This window comes from Rhinolophus hipposideros (genome assembly GCF_964194185.1).
Source record: "Rhinolophus hipposideros genome assembly, chromosome: 6".
NCBI classification, from domain to species: domain Eukaryota; kingdom Metazoa; phylum Chordata; class Mammalia; order Chiroptera; family Rhinolophidae; genus Rhinolophus; species Rhinolophus hipposideros.
The window spans coordinates 98724594-98746112 of NC_138052.1; the positions used below are offsets into that span (position 1 = coordinate 98724594).

The following is a 21519-nucleotide window of genomic DNA, read 5'->3' on the forward strand; positions in this document are numbered from 1 at the left end:
CCTCAGTTCAATAAGTCTTGCATTCGATTCCCAGTACACCTGGGAGACTGGAGAATGTCCTCTGAGGAAGTAGATGTCTTCATTCAAAGGTTATATCCACCCTAGCCTCCATCTGCTTTTGATTCCTCTCCAGTGCCTGTCAATGGCTATTTTTAATACTTTGTTTGAGGTTTATGATTGTTATTGGTGGGAAGTTTACTTTGATGGGTTTCATCTCCATTGCTAGACGCTAAAAGTCCTCTGTCACCTATTTTTAAAACCAATTGAATTACTAGTTATTAATTCCATGCTATGAAAAAACTGATTCCGTTGCTCGTCAATATGTTTTTGTAGCATTTCCCTTCCATAAATAGAAAGAAAATTGGTTTTCACATCCTATTTTATATAGCACCTTATGAAAAGACTCTATTCAGTCAAGCCACATACATTTTCTAAACCCCATGGGTCCGTAACCCTGAACAAGGCTCTTTGGGGGATGAAAAGAGAATCTTCGTCCCTGGTCTCAAGAATGCTATTCTGAGGGAGCTGCTCAAAGGGGTTGGCTAAGGAGCTGGCATTGTCTGCAGCACAGCCACCCTCAGCTTTTCTCCCGAGACACACATGGCATGTCATTCCCCTGAGTGAGATATCCTCCTACCAACACACTTCATTTATGCCAAATTCCTGCCATTGGGTAACACTCAGTGAGGATGAAATTATTATGGTAATACACTTTCAGCAACAAACTATCCAACATTTTAACTATCACGAGTCACAAATTACCAATGACATATTTCGTTTCATACCTCTTGGGGCTCTCCAGAAGTGCTGCAATCGCCATTATGGAGCCATTCTGCAGTTTGAAGTGTGTGGCATTACCAAAGTGTATTTGGAAGATTATCCTGGCTTTAGGAGGTAGAAAGGCTCAAATGGGGACAGTACAGAATGGGAGTCAGATGGCCCACAGATGGATTTCAAAGTATCACCCTTTAAAATTGTACTCAAATGTCCTGTTCATGTGCCCTCCCTTTTTCAGGGGGAAAAGGAATCCAGCTTTCACCAGACTCTCAAGTTTACAATACCCACAAATTTAAGAATCACTTTATTTTTATTTATGTATTTATTTTACTATGGACTCAATCGGGGACTCAAATAGCCCCTGAATATGTGTATATTTATTTATGTATAAATTGTTACACTCTGTCAATCATCAGTTAATATATCACGGCACAAATCCATTTAAAATGAGATCAATCATTAACGATAGGCCATGTGAATTCATGTTTCAAACTGTTTTTGGTGATTAATTGTTCTCCTCATATCTAATAACCTTATCTTGAGGTCAATGACATAAATGCTTCTCCTTGAAGAAACACCTCTCGTTTTCTTGTCTGTTTGTAGCATGGGGGAATTACCTTCTTGAGAATCTTTTGAATCCTTTGAAGCCATTTGTCTACTCTTTGAGTTTTAATTAAAACTAGGTTCTATAATCCACAAATCCATTTCCTCTGGTTCTTGCAAATACATCAAAAATTTCTGAAAACGATGTAATGAGAGAGAATGTCACTGCTGGCCCTCAGGCACCATTGTGACAGAGCACATGAGGTTATGTATAGATATTTGACATATAACATTCTTAGTTTTAACTTAAAATACGTATTCATGGAAGTTCTAGTATGTATTTCCTGTGCCCCAATGGACAGGAAGACGACGGCTTTGCAAACCTTACCTGATTCTCCAAGTTATTTTTAAATCCACCTTTAGAGTGTGGACGATAAAGCTCTGACAAATTCACTTCTTTTTCAACAACTGTTTATTGAGAGCAGCTGTATGTCAGGCCTCTTCCTAGAAGCTGGGGACACAGGAGTGAAGTGACAACTCGCAGAGCACATGCATGTTGAGAAGAAGACGGGATTCTTACTGCAGCGTAAGACTCCGGAGGCCGGCCAAGGTCACAGGGCCTGGGAGCGGGGAGACAGATCTCAGCGCCCCTGGTCCTGACCCCAGAGCCCAGCGGTCACCGCATCTGTGACACCCCCAAGCAGGACTCGGACTCATTCAGGCGCAGGTCTGAACCGGGTCCCCCACCCACCCTCCGCGCAAACCCCTCCGAAACCCAGTCAGCGCCAGCCCTCCACGGCCCCGCGAGGTCCCTGCTCCGCCGGCGCTCGTGGCCTCGGGCGGGTGGTTCCCGGGTTGACGCGGGGGCGGGAGGAGAGGAGGGGTTCACCCTCCGGGGCCCCCGACCCCGCCGACCCTGACACTGGCGCCCCAAGCATCTGGGTCCCTCGTCCCGACCCGCCGGCGTGTCCCCGCCGCGTCCCCTCCGCGTGCCCGCGCCCCCGACCGCAGCCATCAGGCCCCAGGCTCGCGGCCCCCGGCGTGTCCCCGCGCCCCCCGCCCTGCGTCCCGCGTCCCCGGCCCGCGCCCGCTGACGCCATGACGCCGCGGCGGAGGGAGGGGCGCAGAGGCCCGGCCGGGGCGGCGGGGGCGCGGGCGGCGCGGGCGGCGCGGCCGACGGACATGGGCACCCAGGGCGCGGGGCGCAAGCGGCTCCCCAACCGGGAGCGGCTGACGGCGGAGGACGACGCGCTGAACCAGATCGCGCGCGAGGTGAGCGTGGGCGGCCCGTTCTGCTCGGGGGCCGCGGCCGCTGTCAGGCGCCCGTCAGTCTGTCCGTCCGCGGGGCGGGGGCGGGGGCGGGGGCGGGGGCGGGGGCGGGCCCGGGGGGGGCGCCGGGGGGGGCGCCGGGGGGCCGGGCGCCGGTCCTCCGCCCCCGGGCCGAGCCCGCGACCCCGGCCGCACCCCTGTCCCCGGACCCCCCCGCGCTGCCCCCCTGGCGCCAGGTGGCCGGGCCGCTAGGCGCGAGCGCCCCGCTTTGTCGTGCCGCAGTGGGGGGTGCGGCAGGCCCGACCCCCGAGGCTCGCGGACGTCCCCAGAGGCCACATGGTCCTGGCGAAACGGCCCGGCCCCTGTCGGTGACCATTTGTCGTGGATTGTCACGCAGGCTGCAGCTTGGGCACGAACTTGGGGTCCCTGCGACTGTTGTTTCGGGACCGGGCCTGAAAACGGGCCCAGGCACACTGAGGGTTCCATCCAAGTTTCCCGAGCAGTTTACCGCGGCGGGGCCGGCGAGGAACTCTCCGCGCCTTAGATTAAGGGAGCACGGGGTGCGTGTCCCTCGTCCACGTGCCGCTTCTCCCGCAAGGAATCGACCTGGAGGTTGAACAAACCCGTGACATCCCGAAAGGCGCACAGCGGGTGGCAGCGGCAGCTCCCTGGGGAAGGGGAGCCGCTCCTTGGGCCTGGGGTGGACAAAGGGAGCCTGAGGTTTCGGGGTACACCCTCTTGTACCTTCTAAATTGTGCACCGTGTGTGCGCACGCGTGCTAACTGTGAAAAAGGCACGCGCAGATGCAGTGCAAACCTCCTCTGCACCCTTTCCAGGCGCTGGGCTGTGAGTCAGTCCGCAGGTCGCTGTTCTCACGTGGAAAAACTTCCAGGCATTAGGCTGTGGAGTGGGTGGCCTCAGTCAGCTGTTCGTGGACTCGGCTAGAACCAGTTCTCAGGTGTTTCCAATTTAAATACCCCAGTTTGCTTTTATGGACATAGGACTGTCAATCGGTATTTGGTGAACAAATGAATGAAGACTTTTGTTTTTGTCTGTGTGAGAAGGAAAAGGGCTTTTCGGGCAAACTCCTATTTATCCCTTAAAGCCCAAGGTAGATTTGTGTCCCCTGTGAGGCCTGCATCACCCAGGCAGAGCCTCCCTGCCTCTCCTGGGTTCCTCAGGTCCTGCCCCCTACACCTGCTGTGGTAGTCAAATGGCCTCAGCGTTACTATTTGTCTGTCCCCCTACAGAAGGTGACACCCAGGCAGGCAATGTCTTACTCACTTTTGTATCCCCAGAGCTCAACACAGAGCCAGGTACCTTGTGGGTACTCCTCAGGGTCTGCTACATTCATTAATATTAAAAAAATGTAAAAAGTGCAAGGTACTTCAAGTACACTGGCTAAATATAGACATTTGCTAAGTGTAGTAGCTTGAATGTAACCCCCCTTTGAAGACAGGCATTTATGTCTGCATTCAGCCATAAGACCAGTGGGAGGCCAGAGATGACCGATGACCCACGGGCCTCATCTGTTCGTCGATGGTTTGGGGACAAAGGAATGAGAAGAATGAGAGGTCCCCAAGTCTACCTCAGATCTGCTGGGTTTTATAAAAATTAGATTGAAAAGAAAGGCTAGGGGGTGCCCCCTGGGTTGGCAGCCTGAGGTCCTGTGTAACAGGAAGCCACGGCCCTGCCCATCAGCCAGGGAGACACAACTGGAGGTGACAAATGCAGACTTGGGCTCAGACCTGGGCTTTGAAATGACGCAGCTCCTCATGGGCTGTGCCATCCCAGGGAAGTGAGGTATTCAATACACTCAGTCTCCATTTTCTCACTTCTAAATGGGGAACGTGAAATCCCCTTGGCTGTTGGAATTAAACAAAGTGAGTACATACATGAAGTGAGTAAGTAGGGAAACCGAGAACCAGCCACACGTACGTCTGCACCATAAAGCCAAGTGCAGATTTGGTTGTTCCATTTGCTGAGAGGCACATATTGACAGTGTTGGAGGGAGCAGGTCCGGTGTCGTATGCTTTACCACACATTGAATTACATTTCCCAACTGTGAAAATTAGAATCACTATTCAAATGGCAAATATTCACCATTGCATTCTTGTGAGTTCTTATAAAAATGAACAGAATTGTCTTAAGTTCGGTACTTTCTTATTTTGCTTATTGATTCAGCAGATACCCGAGGAGGGTCTGCCCTTGAGGAGTTGAGGCCAAAAGGGGTATGAGCCTACAGATCAATGACAATAACAGAAGACGGGAAGAGAGAGGATATATAAATTTCATGGGTAGTGTGTTCTGGAGGTTTGGAAATGAAAGTTACAACTTGATGATGGTACTGTCGAGGCAATCAGAGGGGGCATCCTGGAGGAAGTGGCAGAAACCCCGACCCCGACTGGCTCCAGTGTGCATGCCCCACCGGCGTCGCTGGCACCTCTTCTCCATAGCAGCCCTGCAGCTGGCTCTGCTGGGCTGTCCTCTGCAGGAGGCCTCATCCTCAGGGTGGCTTGCTTCTGGCAGACTGGCTGCAGCGTTCCCAGGCTGCCCCTCGTGAGCCCACACCTATCTCTCTCCTGAGAGCACCTTCCCTGACAAACCTCCACGTGTCACCTGGGCTGCTCCTGAGCTCCTGGGACCAGGACAGGTGATTCAGGGGCCCACACCAGTCCCTGTGGCAAGGGAGCAGGGGGGTCCTATCCTGTGACAAGTCACGCCCGCCTTGGAACTGGGGGAGTCTACTGATCTGAAGCATTTGAGGGGGGTGGGGGCCTGAATGAAACCTGGGGAGCACTGAAGACAGTGGTGGGTTGTGTGGATGTGGGTCGGGCATCCGGGAATGAGCGCTTGATGCTGAGTGGAGAATTCCAGGTGGAACTGGTCACTGACCAGCCAGGGAGGTCAGGCCGAGTTCTGCAGGAGCCCAGATTGGCAGGAGGAGAGGGGTTTGCAGGGGCCTGATGCGGGGCTCCGCTCTTCCTGCACAGGGCTCGGATTCCCTGGGTAGGAGAGCAAAACAGTATAAATTTTCTACCATGTTTCCCTGAAAATGAGACCGGGTCCTTATTATATTAAGTTTTGCTCCAAAAGACGCATTAGGGCTTATGTTCAGGGGATGTCCTCCTGAAAAACCATGCTAGGGCTTATTTTCCGGTTAGGTCTTATTTTGGGGGAAATGCGGTCTCTGTGCAGTTCCAGTGTGGTTTAACTAGGGCAAGCTTGTAGTAAATGGAGTTGCAGATTTAAAACACTGTAGGTGTATTAGCATGAGTAGCTTGTTTTTCACTCTTGTCTGAGGTGGAATTCGGGTGAGACGTTGTCAGGACGAAAGTCCAGGAAGCACTTTGAGAGCCCATGGCCACGGAAGGCGTGAGCAGTGTTTCTCACATGGGGCAGAGCTGTTCTGAAGGCAGATAGGTTTTTCTCTCCTACCTCCGTTAACTTTCTGCTAATGGTTTTTGGTAGCACCCCACATCTCTCCGTCAGCACTCTGCCACTGAGTAAAATAATGCTCTCACGACAGGCAATTCAAAGTATTCCTCTCAAAATGGAGAACGCCTTTCCAGATACAAAAAAAAAGTGATACCGTGCAGGCTGCCTTGCACGTCCTTTAGATGCTGCTGTGACCTCCTCATCCCGAGTGGCCACAGGAGCCAGGTCCATGTGCCTTCCTCACCCTATGCACCTCCCACTGTCTGTTCCCATAGCTTCCTCTCCACGATGGCCCCACTGCGACAATGTCCTCTGGGCACACGATCCCCACAGGGTCCCATGCGATCCCCACAGGGTCCCATGCGGTGCCCAGATCCCCCCTGTTGGCCGGTCCTCATGCTGCTCTGACGACAGGGGAGCGGGGGAGGGGAGGAGGATTCCAAAAGCCCTGTTCCTTTGCCTCATAGTGGAGCCAGCTCGGTGCTGCAGTTCACACCACCTGCCACCTCCGTGGGGTCAGCTGAGGGCCAACTCTAGCTGAGGTCACCTCCTCTCTGGCTCCCTCACTCTCTTCCTGCTGGCGCCACTCCCCATCATTCACATCCAAATCCCTGCCTCAGGCTCTGCTTCTGGGGACCCCAACTCAGGACAACCTCAAGGCCTCATTCTGGGGAGTCCCATAAACATAGGACATTCTAATCCTGAGTTCCCCTTTCATTTTGCTGTCTCTTTCCCTCTGTCCTTCCCAAAGAGCCCTCATAGGTCAGCCTGTCTTGAGGGACTGTGTCTCTTCTCCTTAAGCTCAAGACCATCCGAGGGCTAAGTAGAGGCTGGGGCACACAAGTTCTGTTTCGGAAGGGCCCCCCAAGCATGGTCCAGTTTGGGCCCTCCCCTCCACCTTCCTGTGGCTCTCTCTCAGCCAATCAGCTCCTCTGACGTGCAGTCCAGGAGTGAGCCTGGCGCAGGACACACACTCCTAGTGTCCTGGGGCCGTCCCCCGCCCTCTGGTGAGATGACACACAGCATGCATTTCCCTGAACATGGTCTTCTTGCTACAGCCCATTTCAGTTCATTTCAACTGTTACTTTTATGCCCTTTCTTCCGGATGAATTTGCTTTTCTGAGGCTGGCCACTGACTGGGTGATGTCATCCAGTGTTGCCAGTGGTTTGTGCCGGGGGCAGTGGGAAGAGGGCAGGGCGTTCACCGCTGGCACTGCTCAGAGTGACTGCTCACAGGAGGCACTGTCCTGCCCGCCTCCTAACACAGCGCCCAGCAGGGACTCAGGTCCTTCCCTCGCTGATCTCCCCCAGACTCACACACAGCTCCGTATGTCATCAATGAGCATCAGGAATGTGGCAGGACAAGCATTCCAGGCAGACTTTTATCACCCTCTGGGCTGTCAGGGGAAATTGCAAACACTGCGCCCGTGACCTTGGGTGTTTCCGTGATTTCCAACAAGATGTTTCTGGTTGGAGATGGAATCACCCACTCAGCTGTGGACAGTCCCACTGGCCATTGATGGCTGGAGCCCCACCCACAGCTATTTCTACCACAGAGCCAGCTGTCCCCTCTCCCTTTTCTGAGTGAACCTGTGATTCACTGGTTTTGTGGTTAGGGCTGTGGTTTGTATGTGGATGACAGGAAGAGGCTGCGCGGTAGGATGGAAATCAGGGAACCTGGATTCCGGCTGAGCCCGTCGCCCAGAAGCGTGGTGAGGGTACCGGATTGGAACGGGGGGAGATGGGAACTGAGGCTGCACTTAAGTCTGACAGTATGCCAGGGGCTCTCTCCCAGAAACTTCACTCCCACAGCTGTATTAAGTCCATCCGAGGAGTTGCGTGTATCTGTGTTTGACTAAGAGAAACGGGCTTGCAGATGCTAAGTGACTTACCCAAGGTCATCTTGTAACTACGAGGTGCCAGTTCACCATCCAGGCTACTTCCCAGATCAGGTATTTGGCTCCAACCAAGGCCCTGCTCCAGTCATTGTCCTACAGTCAAGCCAACTTGCTTCCCATCTCTGGGACTGTTGTCCCCAGCTGACCTCAGAGCCATCATGTATAACATTTCGTGGAAGAGTTTGATTTTCTTGTCTGCCTTACTACCATGTTTCCCCAAAAATAAGACCTAGCTGGAACATCAGCTCTAATGCGTCTTTTGGAGCAAAAATTGATATAAGACTCGGTATTATATTATATCTGGTATATTATATCCAGTATATTATATTGTATCCAGAATATTATGTTATGTTGTATTATATTATATGACCTGGTCTTATGTTATATTAAAATAAGACCGGGTCTTATATTAATTTTTGCTGCAAAAGACGCATTAGAGCTGATGGTCCGGCTAGGTCTTATTTTGGGGGAAACATGGTATGTCGCTTGTCTTTTTTTGTTTTTTCATTCTCTCATCTTTTAAAAACTAATTTTTATTTAATTGAAGGAATGCGTGTTTTTACCCTTGTCCCATATTCTCAGGCCATTCTCCACTCAGCAGCTGGGTGAGCCTTTTAAACTATGTCAGATCATGTCACTTCTCTGATTAAAACTCTCCAGGGCTTCTCGTATCACTCGGTAAGAGCCAAGTGTTGGATGGCCTTACGGGACCCTGCGTGATCTGGTGATTCTCTCCAGGTCTATGAGGACTATGCGCCTGCCCTGTTTATTGATTTTTCAACTTCAGATGCTCTCTGCTGGCTCCTAGTTTGGAGGAGGAGGACTTGTTCATCGTGGGTCCAGCTCAGGCCCTCTCCCCACTGGTCTTTCTCCTCATCTTCACCCCATAGTGACATTGTCATTCTAGGTAAAACAAAGAATTACAGGCAGAACAACAGACTGGAAAGGGTACAGCTGCTAGAGTCAGATTTCCTGGGTTCAAATCCTGACTCTGTCACTTATTCCATGACCTAGAGCAAGTTACTTAACCACTTTGTACCTCAGTTTCCCCATGTGTAAGACGGGAAAACTTGAGAGGACGCGTCTCACACTGCCTGTAGGGTAAAAGAGATGCTTCATGAAAAGCCCTCAGAACGATGCCTGGCACATAGTGGGTGCTCAGTAAATGCCAGTGTGATGATGACAAAGCCCTCCGTGTCAGCTACAGAGCCAGGTAGCAGTGGTGGGCGCGTCTCTTTTTCCTGGAGTTAATTATTTCCTTTTCCTCAACTGCTCTTTTGTCTACACATCTATCACACCTAATTCTTTACAAACGTTTCAAAAGAACCCTTCACAATACTATAAACTAGGGGATTAAGTAAACCAGATCATCTATCAATTCCCTGTTATTGCCTCCTGGAAATGGAGCCCTGGTGACCTCTGCCCTCTAGATCCAGTCTGCTCTGGGTGCCCTCGGGGTTTGCTGTAGCTGTCAACCCCTTTGCCACCGTTCTGAGAATTCCTTTTGCCACTTGTCGTCATTGTTGGACCCCTGCTTGCTGGATTCTGTATTGTCTTCTTTCATGAATTATTATCTCATTTTGCTTCAACACATTCTTCAGTACCTTTCTGAGAGAATGCCTCTTCCGAGTGTTTGCATTTCTGAAAGCGTCTTTATTCTACCGTCATACTGAATTGATGGCTTGGTGGAGTTTAGAGTTCTAGGTTAAAAATAGTTTTCCACAGAATGGCAAAGATTTCTATGTATTCTTTGAAATGATTTCTAGCATGCATTGTTAGCTGAAAAAAATCGATGTGCAAAAAGTGAAAACAGCTTGCTGTCCCTGTGAGGAAGGCTGTAATGTGCCCGCATTTGCATAAAGAAACAGGCAGCGGAACATTGTAAAGGGAGTGTGTGGGCAGCAGAGGAAGCAGATTCCTCAAGTATGACTTTTCATACTCTTGATAGTTGAACCATGTGACCATATTACCTATTCAAAAAAAAAAACCCTAATAAATACCAAAAAAGTACGATTAAAAACTGTCTTCTACCACAATTTTAAGGCATTTTTTCCCCACTTTGTTCTCGCTTTCAGGATTGCTTTCAGAATTTTGATGCCTTGTGTATTTTCATCATCTTGTATAATATAATATCTGCTTTTTCTCTCCAGAAGCTTGAGGTTCATTCGATCTGAAAACATGTGTCCAAAAATTCTGGGAAACTTTCTGAATTTTTTCCCCTCCCCACCATTTTCTCTGTTCTCTTTTACTCCTAGGAACTCCTGTTGGGGATAACTTCCTTTTCGTTCTCATCTTACAACTTTTTGTCTTTTGGTGATAAAGGAGATCACCCAGCTTTACCTACCACACCTTCTACTAAACTTATCTGTTCTGTGTTTAATTTCTAAGGGTTTTGTTGTTGTTGTTGTTCATTCCTTTTTTATAGCATCTTTTTGATTCACTAATTCAGTGCCTTTTCTTGTCATTCTGAGGATATTTCTTTTTTCCCCCTGAACTTTTCTTTTCTTCCTTGCATTATGGCCGGTTTCTTTTTGCCCTGTGCCTGTTATAGTCTCTGTCTTTCATCTTGGAGCCTTTCCAAGATGTGTGGTGATCCTTGGCTACTCGTTCAGATACCAAAATGAGGCACTAAAAATCTGAGAACCATGTGAGCAAAGTCGCCGAGGGGAAACGCCACAGGTGTGACCAGGACACCTCTGGGGGTGCCAGGGGTGGCTGAAGTGTTGTCACCAGACATTAAGGAGTAGATCCTTGGGTCCCAGGCACACAGCCTGGGTCTGAACCCAGGTCTAGTGTCCTTGACCATGGTGTCAGTGTTGGAAGGAAATGTTGCTTGATGCTAACAAGCCAAACTTCTCTAATTTGGTGCCTATACAGACTTGTTTGTTTGTTTTTGTTTTTGTTAAGGGGGTGGTAGAGATTGAGAAAACGTTGAAAATTACTCTGAGCTTTATACCAGAGAAGCATAGTTAAGCAATAATGTCCACACAGCTCTAACAAGGGGACTAGTATACTCTTCTGAGAGGGGAATAAAATGTCAAATTAAGTGAGCAAACAAAGGGAGTTATAAAAAATAAGCTTTTCATAGCTCAGGCATCAAGCCTATTCATTCATTTGTTTGGAAAATCCTCTAAGAGCTGAGACCTACTCTCTATCAAACAAATATCAAATGCCTGGAGAGTTTAGGTAGGCAGAATGTGATATGATCTTGGCAATGGGTAAACTCCCGGATCAGCAAGTATGTAAGAGCCAGAACTGGTCAGGGCCCTCACTGCGCATTATGTTACCATGTTTCCACCCACTCTTTGGCTCCCGGGAGTGAATGAAAAATCACAGTGGTCATGATAATATTTAAACATCAAGAGACGAGGAGATCTAAAGTTGTTCATGTTTTTAACCTCTGTCACATAAGTTTATCCATTTTCCCACCCGTATCCTTGCTTCCCTTTAGTTTTGCTTTTTACCTTTCATGACACCCCTCCAGCTTAGGGGAAGATGTGGAGTTTTCCAGGCTGATGCTCAGAGCGATGGGATTTCCACGTAGACTGCACAGCTAACGTGACTCCACCCGAGGCCCTAAGATACTGCTGTATTGCCCACGATGCATGTTTAAATCACTTGGAGCCATGCTGGCCGGTGGGACTTCCCGTGCGTGATAAGGGAAGCGTTCTACTTCTGTGCTGTGTGTCGTGGCAGCCACTGGCCCTGCGTCGCTACTGAGCATCTTACTTGTGGCGGGTGCAACTGAGGAACTGCATTTGAAATGTTATACGATCGTAATTCATTTACATTGAAGTAGCCACCTGTGGCTAGTGGTCCCCCACCTATTGCACAGCACAGCTTGAGAGCAATGAGTGATTCTTTCTTGCAATATGTTGTAAGCCAGGCGAGTTCTATTATGCGGAATCGTTACTGAGTCCCCTGGGGCTGTCTGCGACTTGTGATCTGGTATACAAGAGGAGCGAAATGGTGACACAGGGAGGCAGGACTGAACTACTGGTGACACAGGTGGCAGGCCAGAACGGACCCTCATGGGAAAAATGTGCAGGTTGGTGGAGAGAGTTCGGCCAGCCTTTTTAAGTTATGTGCCCACAGGCACGTTAAGTCTCCTTCCCCCTGTCTGTGAAGTAGGAATACTATTGGGGGGGTCATAGTCAGGAGGGGTGCCCGGAAGAGCGGGCAGGCTGCCTGGAGGTTCTCACTCAGTGGCGGTGGTCCTCTGCCGCTGGTGGTGTGTCCATCTCCAGGGGACGGAGGTACTGCTTGGCCGGTCAGGATGTGCCCTAGGGACAGGGGTGACGCGCTCCCTCATCAGTGAGGGCTGAGATGAGAGGTGAGGGGCGAGGGGAGAGAAAAGAGAGCCGTCTGCATGCAGAGCAGATGTGAGAAAAATAAAGGCAAGACCATCTCCTGTGCGTGAAGGGACATGAACGGGCCTTGGCGCTGGCGAAATGAGCTCAGAGCCAAAGCACTACACGCGGGTGCGTATTGTGTGTGTTTAGTGTAGACCCTGGGGGCAGGTTTCTAGAGCATGTGCACACCTGAGTGAACACTGAGGCTGAAAGAACCCTCTGTTCTCAGTAGTATTTCTGCTTCTTGGCTTTGAATTCAGTAAGATGCCATCAGATTTTTCGAGCTGCTTCACGTCAGAAGCCAAGCCCAGAGCCTTCCGTTAGCTTCCTGGAGATACTGGTGATACGGACCACTGCACCCAGGCCCTGTCCTGTTTACCTTGGGGCTTAGCTGCCCTTTCAGAAGCTACTGAATTGCCTGCCTATTTTTAACCGGTGCTTGGAGTCTGCTCCAGGGCGAAATGGCCACAGGCTTTGTGAAGAGTCTTCCAACTCTTGACCTCAGTTTCTCAAGTTTTTCCTCCTCCTTTTCTTCTGTCAGGGTTGCTTAGCCTCGGTGCTATTGCATTTGGGTCAGATGATTCTCTGCTGTGGGAGGCTGTTCTGTACATTGTAGGATGTTTAAACGCACCCCTGGCTTCTACCTGGGAGTGACAACCAAAACGTCTCCCAACACTGACAAACACCTCCAGGGGCAAAATGGCCCCGTGGAGAACCTTGCTCTGTGTTTTCTGGGTTTGTACCTTCAGCGCCGAACAGCTGGCCTCCTCCACAGGAAGCTGGATCCTTTACTCTGTACTCTGATCAGTGTATGTGGCTGTTCTCTAGGAAGACAAAAAGCACGAGCCGACCCAACCATGCTCTCTTTGGAGTTTCCCCCTTTAAACTTCCTGGAAATGAGTGGGAGGGACCTGCGTGCCCTGGAAAGCAGGGTGGGTGTTTTAGGAGAAGCTGAGCAGACCTGGGAAGTTGGGGCACCAGCTGGAATTGGGTTACCCTGTGCTGTGTCCCAGACGTGTGCTTCAGTTGACGGCAGGCGGGGAGCGGGAGGGGCAGGGTTCCAAAGGGGGTGATGGAATGGACTTTGAATTGCAGTAACTTTTGGCGGCCACTGTGGAAGATGGGTTGGCATGAAGGTGGGGACTGCTGAGAGGTGGTCTTTTGAGGGACATCCTGCAGCGCCAGGTGGCTCCCTTCTCGCCCTGCCCTTGCGTGTGCTTGCAGCCACTGGGTCCAGTCAGTCCTGGTTCAGCTGGGCCAGGAGCAAAGGTGCCACACACTTGTCATTCTCTCCAGGAAGAGGCCCAGGCCAGACGGCACAGGTGTGCTCCAGGAGCAGCAGGCCAGCCGGTGGCCCTCCTGCAGCTACCGCCGAGCTACTGAGAGCCCCCTCTGCCCACAGGTGGAGCAGCTGCGGGGATGGCATTCCGAGCCAGCAGGGGTCCGGTCCCCACACTGCCCACAGGCTCTGCCTGGTGCCTGCTGCCTGCACACCAGGGAGTCGGCAGGAGCCCGGGGAGGGGACAGCGCTGCTGGGCGCTGCGTGGACACCAGCGAGGCCCTTCTACCTGTGCCCCACCATCCTCCCGTAACTCTGCGGGTGGCATTTCCGTGGGCATCACTGGTCGGGAGGGGAGCGACCTGGAAGAAGCACCAGGCCAGGATTTGCCAGGCCTGGAATGACCCCCAAAGGGCAGGGAGCCCGGGCTGCACAGCAGGCCTCGGTGGCCAGTGTGACCAGACATGTCACCTGCTCCCCCAAAAGCCCAGGTGTGCTGTGGGAGGAGGGCCAGGGAAGACCCCTGCTTCAGCCTCACTGGTGGGGGTGGGGCGAGGCGCCCTTTAATATTTCCGACTCCCCAGGAAGGCCCCCTCCATCAGAAGGGGGCTGGGTGGGTGTTGGGCAACAAAAAGACCAGAGACAGCACATTTCCACAGGTTCAAAGTGTCCCCATATCTCCTACGAGGCACGTTGTTGCCATTCACAGCTGAACTTCTTAAAATCGCTCACCAGCCCCCAGTGCTGTACAGGACCCGCTGCGGCCTGGCTCTTCCCACCTCCGCACGGCACTGTCTGTGGGAAGTAGGGGGCAGCGTCTTCTTTCCGCTTTTCCTGTGCCCAGGGAGAGAACCTGAAAGCCAGCTGTGTCCCCAGGGCTCACCCCCTTCCTAGCCTCCCTTCCCTCACCCTCAGGCTGCGGGGTCCAGACATGAAGGGACAGTTAGCCGTGGTAATGGCAGTGGTCTATGCTGTCATGTTGCCCTCCCGGGTCAACGGCTGGTGTCTGTCTGTCTGTGCAACTCGTGAAGCAAAGTGCACCCTCGGGGTATCCCTCTCATTGATGAAAAGCCTGCTTTGGGATCCCTTTTGGATAGTGTATCTGTTACTTGGATCTTAGGGGGTGGGTTTTGTGAATAGTATCACAACTTTAGTGTATTTTTTTCCTTCCCAAACATCTTTTCCACCTTTCCCTGAGTAGAGCACGGCAGTTAGCAAATTACACTGAATACAAGGTGTGGGGGAGGGGGCGAAGTGTCTCACGGTTTAGCAGGTTGTATTCTATACTTTCCAGTTGCTTGATTTTAAATACGATTTAATATGGAAAAGTGTGACAGGTAAAAGGCCTAGCATATGATAGACACCATCTATCATATAGTTATAATTAATTCCATTTGTATAGAACAAACTGTTTATATAGAAAAACGGTTAAAAGTTTTGTGTCCAGCTGTTTTTAAATTTTGAGTTATTTCAAATAAGGATACGCCTGGCCCTGAAGAGGGCTTCACGGGCATTGTCTTCAATGGCTGCCAGGCTTCCTTGCTTGGCCCTCGCCGTGTCATTTCTGCAGGAGATACATAAGTGGGCCCAGCTCTGCCACTGACCGGATCGGGGACATGGGTCCTTCGCTGTCTCATCTGTAGAGTGAAAACAGCAGGAATGGGGGACTCGGAAGATGACGCACGTCAGCGGCCAAGGTCTGGCCTCCCCACTCAGCGCTCCTTTCCCTGCATCCTCCGTGGCCTGTTCTCCCTCCTCCTGGGGGCCACTTCCGCTGGGAGGCCTCACCCCTGCCTGAGATGTGCATGCTTCCCAAGTCCCCAGCTCACTTGTCACACGCATCACTGGGCTGCTGTTTCCTTTTATCGGCTGTCTGCTCCCCGTTAGACCGCATGCTGTGTGGGGCTGCGTGCGCTGTCACCGTGGACTCTGTACCTGCACACTGGAGTCACAGAGCCACCTGTGGAATGAATGCAGGTTGAGGCACAAATGGGAATTCCTCTGCAGTTGGGTGGTGACCGGTGCCTTCTCTTTACTATGAGAACCTATGTATGGAGTCTTTTTCTTCCGAGTAGTTTGACCTACCTGTGTCAGAATTCACGCATAAATCACGTGGGACAGGTTTTATTGCAACTCATTCTAAATCCTGACAACCTCACCAGGTATCAGAATGATCGGGAGATAGAACTGTGCTGTCTCCGTGTTGATAACCTCATCAGAATTCATCAGCAAGAGGCCAGCACCGCCCAGGGCAACCTCAGTTCCCCAATGCCACAGTGAACTCTGCCACCAAGGCCAGCTTTGGGTTAGTTGCTTTTAGGGTTGTTGTGACATGGTATGATACTTTTAGTATGGTGGACAGCATTGTGGGAAACTGTGAAGCCAGTGAAATAAAATTTTCTGCCTGTTTCCCATGATACGAGATATTTTGACACCCTTAAAAAAAAATCTTTAGGTGATCTAGGGAGAAAGGACGGCACAGAGGGCCAGAGTTGGACTGAGGCCCAGCGTCACCGTTTACTGACTTTGCTGACAAGCCACGTGGCCTCTCTGAGACTCGGCGTTCCCACCTGTCAGGTGGAGGTGATAATGCATGGTTGTGAGGGCTACAATCATGATGCTTAGGACAGGGGCTCCTGTCATTCATCCATCAGGGCATCCAGATCTCCTCACATACACCCTCTGGAACCAAGCAGGGCATCATTCTTGCCCCAGACCATGTGTGTTCAGTGGCCACCTGCCTGCTGCCCACATTAAAAGAGATCTGGACCAAGAGACAGAGGTCTAGCTCCTGCCCCCAGCTCCAGCCTCTGCTCCAGACTCCAGGCTCTATTTCATACTCCAGGCCCAGGCTTTAGCTCCAGCTTCAGCTCCAGGCTCCAGGCTCCAGCTCCAGACTCCACGCTCCAGCCTCTGCTCCAGACTCCAGGCTCTATTTCATACTCCAGGCCCAGGCTTTAGCTCCAGCTTCAGCTCCAGGCTCCAGGCTCCAGCTCCAGACTCCAGGCTTCAGCCTCTGCTCCAGACTCCAGGCTCTATTTCATACTCCAGGCCCAGGCTTTAGCTCCAGCTTCAGCTCCAGGCTCCAGGCTCCAGCTCCAGACTCCACGCTCCAGCCTCTGCTCCAGACTCCAGGCTCTATTTCATACTCCAGGCCCCAGGCTTTAGCTCCAGCTTCAGCTCCAGGCTCCAGCTCCAGACTCCAGGCTCTATTTCATACTCCAGGCCCCAGGCTTTAGCTCCAGCTTCAGCTCCAGGCTCCAGCCTCTGCTCCAGACTCCAGGCTCTATTTCATACTCCAGGCCCCAGGCTTTAGCTCCAGCTTCAGCTACAGGCTCCAGGCTCCAGCCTCTACTCCAGCTCCAGGCTCTGTTTAAACTCCAGGCTCCAGGCTTTAGCTCCAGCTCCAGTTTCCGCTCCAGGCTGCCTAACTACCATGTTTCCCCGAAAATAAGACCCAGCCAGACCATCAACTCAAATGCGTCTTTGGAGCAAAAATTAATATAAGACCCGGTCTTATTTTAATATAATATAGGACCGGGTATAATAATGATATAATATAATGTTATGTAATATTATATAATATCAGGTCTTGTTTTAATATATGACCCAGTCTTATATAATACAATATGATATAAGACTGGGTCTTATATTAGTTTTTGCTCCAAAAGACACATTAGAGCTGATGGACTGGCTAGGTCTTGTTTTTGGGGAAACATGGTAGGGAAGTGGACAGGCTGGAGCAGGGTGCCCAGGACAAATCCTGCTGAGCTTAGGCCTTCTTAACTGTAAGGGATAGCACCTGCCAGCCTGCCTCACGTAAGGCCCAAATGAGAGCAATTTGAGATAATGCACACAGATCCTAAAGGGCTTTGCAAATGTACGATAGCGGTAGTATTGTTGTCAGAAAAAAATTACAATAAATGAAGACCAGCGAGATGTCTCAGGCCTGTTTGCAGCTGCTTCTGAATGTGAGGGTGTATGCGTATTGGCCTGACAGCTGTGCGTTGTTCTTTACGCCACTCTTTTGGTGGTGATGTTGCTTTCCTCTAAAATTGGAGGAGGAAACAGGTGCCAGCCTAGTGTGCCGTCCAGGAGAGGGGGGAGAGGTTTGGAGGGAGGGTGCAGGAGCCATGGCCCAGAAGTTGTCTACACACACCGTCTCTGGGCTTCCAGGCACCTGGTTCTCCAGGTGCACGTGGAGATGAGCAAAGCATAGACTAGAGTCGCCGTCACCATGACAACCACAGATCCTCACCAACCCAGGCTTGTCAGGGAAGGGCCTTGGGGGTCAGCGCAGGGGGCCTTCCCCAACCTTCTCCAGTCTTCGCTGACATCTCTGGATATCTGATTTCCTGCAGTGTGACCCTGTGTGTAGTCTGTGTAGTACAGGAAGGAAATACGTGTTGGAAGACCTCGTGTCTATGTGAGAGCAACTTCTGTTCTTTGCACTGTAGGGCCGTGTCACTTACAAAAGGGAGTTACTGAGTCACACGTTTTCTCAAGAGCAAAGGAAGGTCCTGGACCCCTCAACCTTTATTTGGACTTTGCAGCAAATGGCATCTCTGGCTCTGTGCCTTCTCTTGCATTTTGTAGATGTTTACGGCAAACCTGCAAAGCCCACTAGCCCTCATGGCGTGGAATGAGGTCAGCCTGTCGCCTGAGTGGTCCTGTCCCTCGCACGGGGAAGCTCACAGTAGAGCCTCTGGAAGAGTAGCTTGAGTAGCTCAAATCAACTTTGAGGAAACGAAGCACATTGGGTTGGAATTGAGGGCGGCTGGTTTTTACCGCAGATCAGCGGTTCTCAAAGTACGGCCTCCAGATGCAGTAGCCACACTGCTCTGAACTTGTTCGCGGGGCTACTTCTCGGGCTCCGCCCCATCCTACCAATCAGAGCCTCGCCTGGGGCCCCGCCATCTGTGTTCTGAGATGGTGATTCTGGTGGCACCAGAGTTTGAGACGTTGCCTCCAATACACGGCTGCTGTTACCGATTATAGTGAGAAGAACGGCCTCCACACTGATGTTCCCGGTTAGAACAGAGGGCTGATTCCTGCTCCAATGCCTGAGGAGAGAGTGGCTGCTTCTAGTAACAAATGTGGATATTATCACGACCTTCAGGCCGGTGAGACTGCTTGTGTAGGAGTGGCCTTCTCACAGGCTCCCCTCCCTCCCTGTTGGGTAAGAGCCTGGCATGGCCACCAGCCTGGGGGCTCAGCCCCCTGGCACATAGCAGACCCGCACCTACTGGGGTTTAATGGTGAGACCGACAGTGAGTGAGCAGTTAGTGGTTAGAGGAGTGAACAAAGAAATGGACAGAATTAGCCCCACTTCACAGAATATTTGAAAGTTCAGATTCTTCTGGAAGGTCACCAGTGGTCACCTCTGTGTAAATGGAGATTTACTGGAAACGTAGAGCTGGCGGGATCTGATGCAGTAACATGCTGATCTCTGAAATGTGCCTTTTCATTCCGCCTTGCCTGGGCCAGCGTGGCTGCCACCCTGTCCCCCTTTCATATAACAGGATCTTCAAGGAGAAGAAATAAACCAGAAACTTCCAGTCATTCCCCGTTCACTCTCACAGTTGCCCCCTCTTTCCAAGCCCTCGTTTTCTCTCTGGTGTTCCGCCATTGCTATGTTTTGTGATGTACGCACCTGGGGAGAATCTCTGATCCCAGTGATGGGACTTGACTTTATGGGCAGCGTGTGGGTGACCAGGTGGCCCCTACATCGCAACACGATGAGCTCATGTTCCTGAAAAAGGCATCCATTGTGTCCAGGAAAGCTCTGCCAAGGTCACTGGCGCCCGGCCAGGGGCTGAGGCGACTTGGAGCGTGTTTGTAGAGCATTGTCCTGTGTGGCTTCTCTGTTGGGACGCAGGGTGTGGACTGGAGAGCTTTACGAGTATTAACACCCTCTGCCAGGTGCCGTAAATAGCTGTCTGCCTGATCTTCACCGCACGTAAGTGCCGTGGTTCTGAAAAGCCTGAGCACAGCAGAAGTGACTGGAAACCCCTGTAAGACAATGATGCCGGTGCCAGAGGCGGTTGGAGAGCGGGCAGATGGGAAGCAACGCGATACAATGTTGGAGATGTGAAACCATAAAGCTTAGACTGGTCATCAGGAAAAGACATGACCTGTTTTAAGCAATTTTTATTGTTTTTGTTCTTGTTAACGAAAGACTTCATACGATTTCCTGAAGACTTTTCTCTGTTCTGGGATCCATTCCAGATTCCACACTGCGTTTTGGCATCATGTTGACTTTGTTTCCTCCGATCGGAGGTGGTTTCTCAGTCTTTCCTGGTCTTCCATGACCCGGGCACTTTTGCAGAGTAGCAGCTATGTTTTCTGAAGAATGGTCCTCAATTTGCATTTGTGTGATTAGACTGAGGTTATGGGTTTGGGGGAAGAATTCACAGAGGTGAAGTGTCCCTTCGCTCGCATCGTGTCAGGGCCACAGGATGTCAGCACAACTTGTCACTGATGATGTGACCGGGACCCTGCCCGTTTCCTCCACCATAAGGTTACTATGTCTCCCCTCCCCCACTCTGTCCTCTGGAAGCCAGTCCCCTCAAGTCCAGCCCTTCTAGGGAGGGGACGTCTGCTCCACGTTCTGGCAGGAAGGGTATCAAAGAAGGTGTGATCCTAGGTGAAAGCCATCACCGTAATTAGTGTGCAGCTCTCCTGTGCCACCCCAGAGATCATCAGTGGAAAAGTCATTCTTTTCTAACCGTGAATATCAAAAGCGAGTTATTTGGCGTAAGCAGTAAACTTGAGAGCAGGGACTTGGAAGCCCTCCTGGATGTTGTGGCACCTGACATGTCCTGATGTGGCCTGACGTGGCCTAAAGTGACCTGATGTGACCTGACGTGGCCCGACGTGACTTCCATTGCCTTTTCCTGGCCCAGCCCCATGGCTTTTGCTGTTTGTGCTCACTGGGGGGACGCTGGCTGAGTCTCTGGGTCCCACTAACACCTCTGAGCGTTCCAATCACTGCCGTGGCCGTGGGCGCTCTGTTACCTTCCTACCCACATCTGTTTTCCCTCCTCCCACTTTCCACCTGAGCCACAGGGGACAGGGACCTGCTCCGGCTCTCTACATGGCGCAGCCGGGAGAGCGGGGCTCCCTGAGATGTGCTTGGGAAGAGAATTCTGTTGACTTTGGTTTTCTGGAGGGGGTGGGAAAGGCCAAAAAGTGGATCATTATTTGAATGAAGGTCTTACAAGATGGACAGAAAGAATAATGACTTACTTCATCGTACCTCGTTGTCACTTTTCGTAATCTAGTCATTATTGCCTCAGTTTGAGATGAGATCTCAGTTTTTAAAAGCACAAGTTTGCCTGGCAGGTGTTTTCTGATATGTGACACTGATAAAGGAATCTATCAGCAGAAAACCATCCCATTTAGGTCGCCGAAGCTGGCTTTGCCAGTTAAACCTACGTAATAGCTGTTCAGTAGACAGGTTTCTTACTAATTTTGTTTCCTGCTTTCTGTTAAAATGAGTAAAGACTTGGGAGCCAACATCTAATGAAAAGAAGGGGAAATACAGCATCTGTATTTTAGAAATTACCTTAAAACAATGGTGAGCAGTTGAAAGTGAGAAAAGTCAAAGAAAATGCAGACCAGACTGTTAAAGATGAAACGCCTAAAGTGCAAAGAATTCTAAACCTTTCCTGGAAAACGTCAACACTAAGTGTACACCCAGCAGTTCAATGGAATGTGGGGAGCTTCCGGGATGGCCCCCCCTAAGCTCTGGTTTGGTTCTTCCTCCCACAACATGGCTCCTTTCCTTAGCTTGACTGTCCATTGTGGCGTCTTGCTGAGATCAGAACAGCAGCAGAGATGGTTAACTTTCACCACGTGGTTAATACCCTTTGACAACCATTAATTCTTCTCTGTAATGCTGTAAGGTAGTGTATGGATTCAGTGTTCTTGCCCCCCTCAGCCCCCAGTTCATATGTTGAAG

General features: G+C 51.0%; 1 protein-coding gene across 33 annotated transcripts in view; it reads left to right on the forward strand.

Moving 5' to 3' along the window:
* Positions 1–2432: 2432 nt before the first annotated feature.
* LRRFIP1 (LRR binding FLII interacting protein 1) overlaps positions 2433–21519 on the forward strand; it is a 131136-nt gene continuing 112049 nt past the window's right edge. For 32 of the 33 annotated variants that reach the window (XM_081050589.1, XM_081050592.1, XM_081050610.1 and 29 more), the window contains exon 1: positions 2441–2592. In XM_081050589.1, coding sequence (XP_080906715.1) covers positions 2503–2592 — 90 coding nt within the window. In that variant the 5' untranslated portion in view covers positions 2441–2502. Of the gene's footprint in view, positions 2593–21519 lie in introns of all 33 variants that reach the window. The other variant, XM_081050595.1, reaches the window with a different exon arrangement.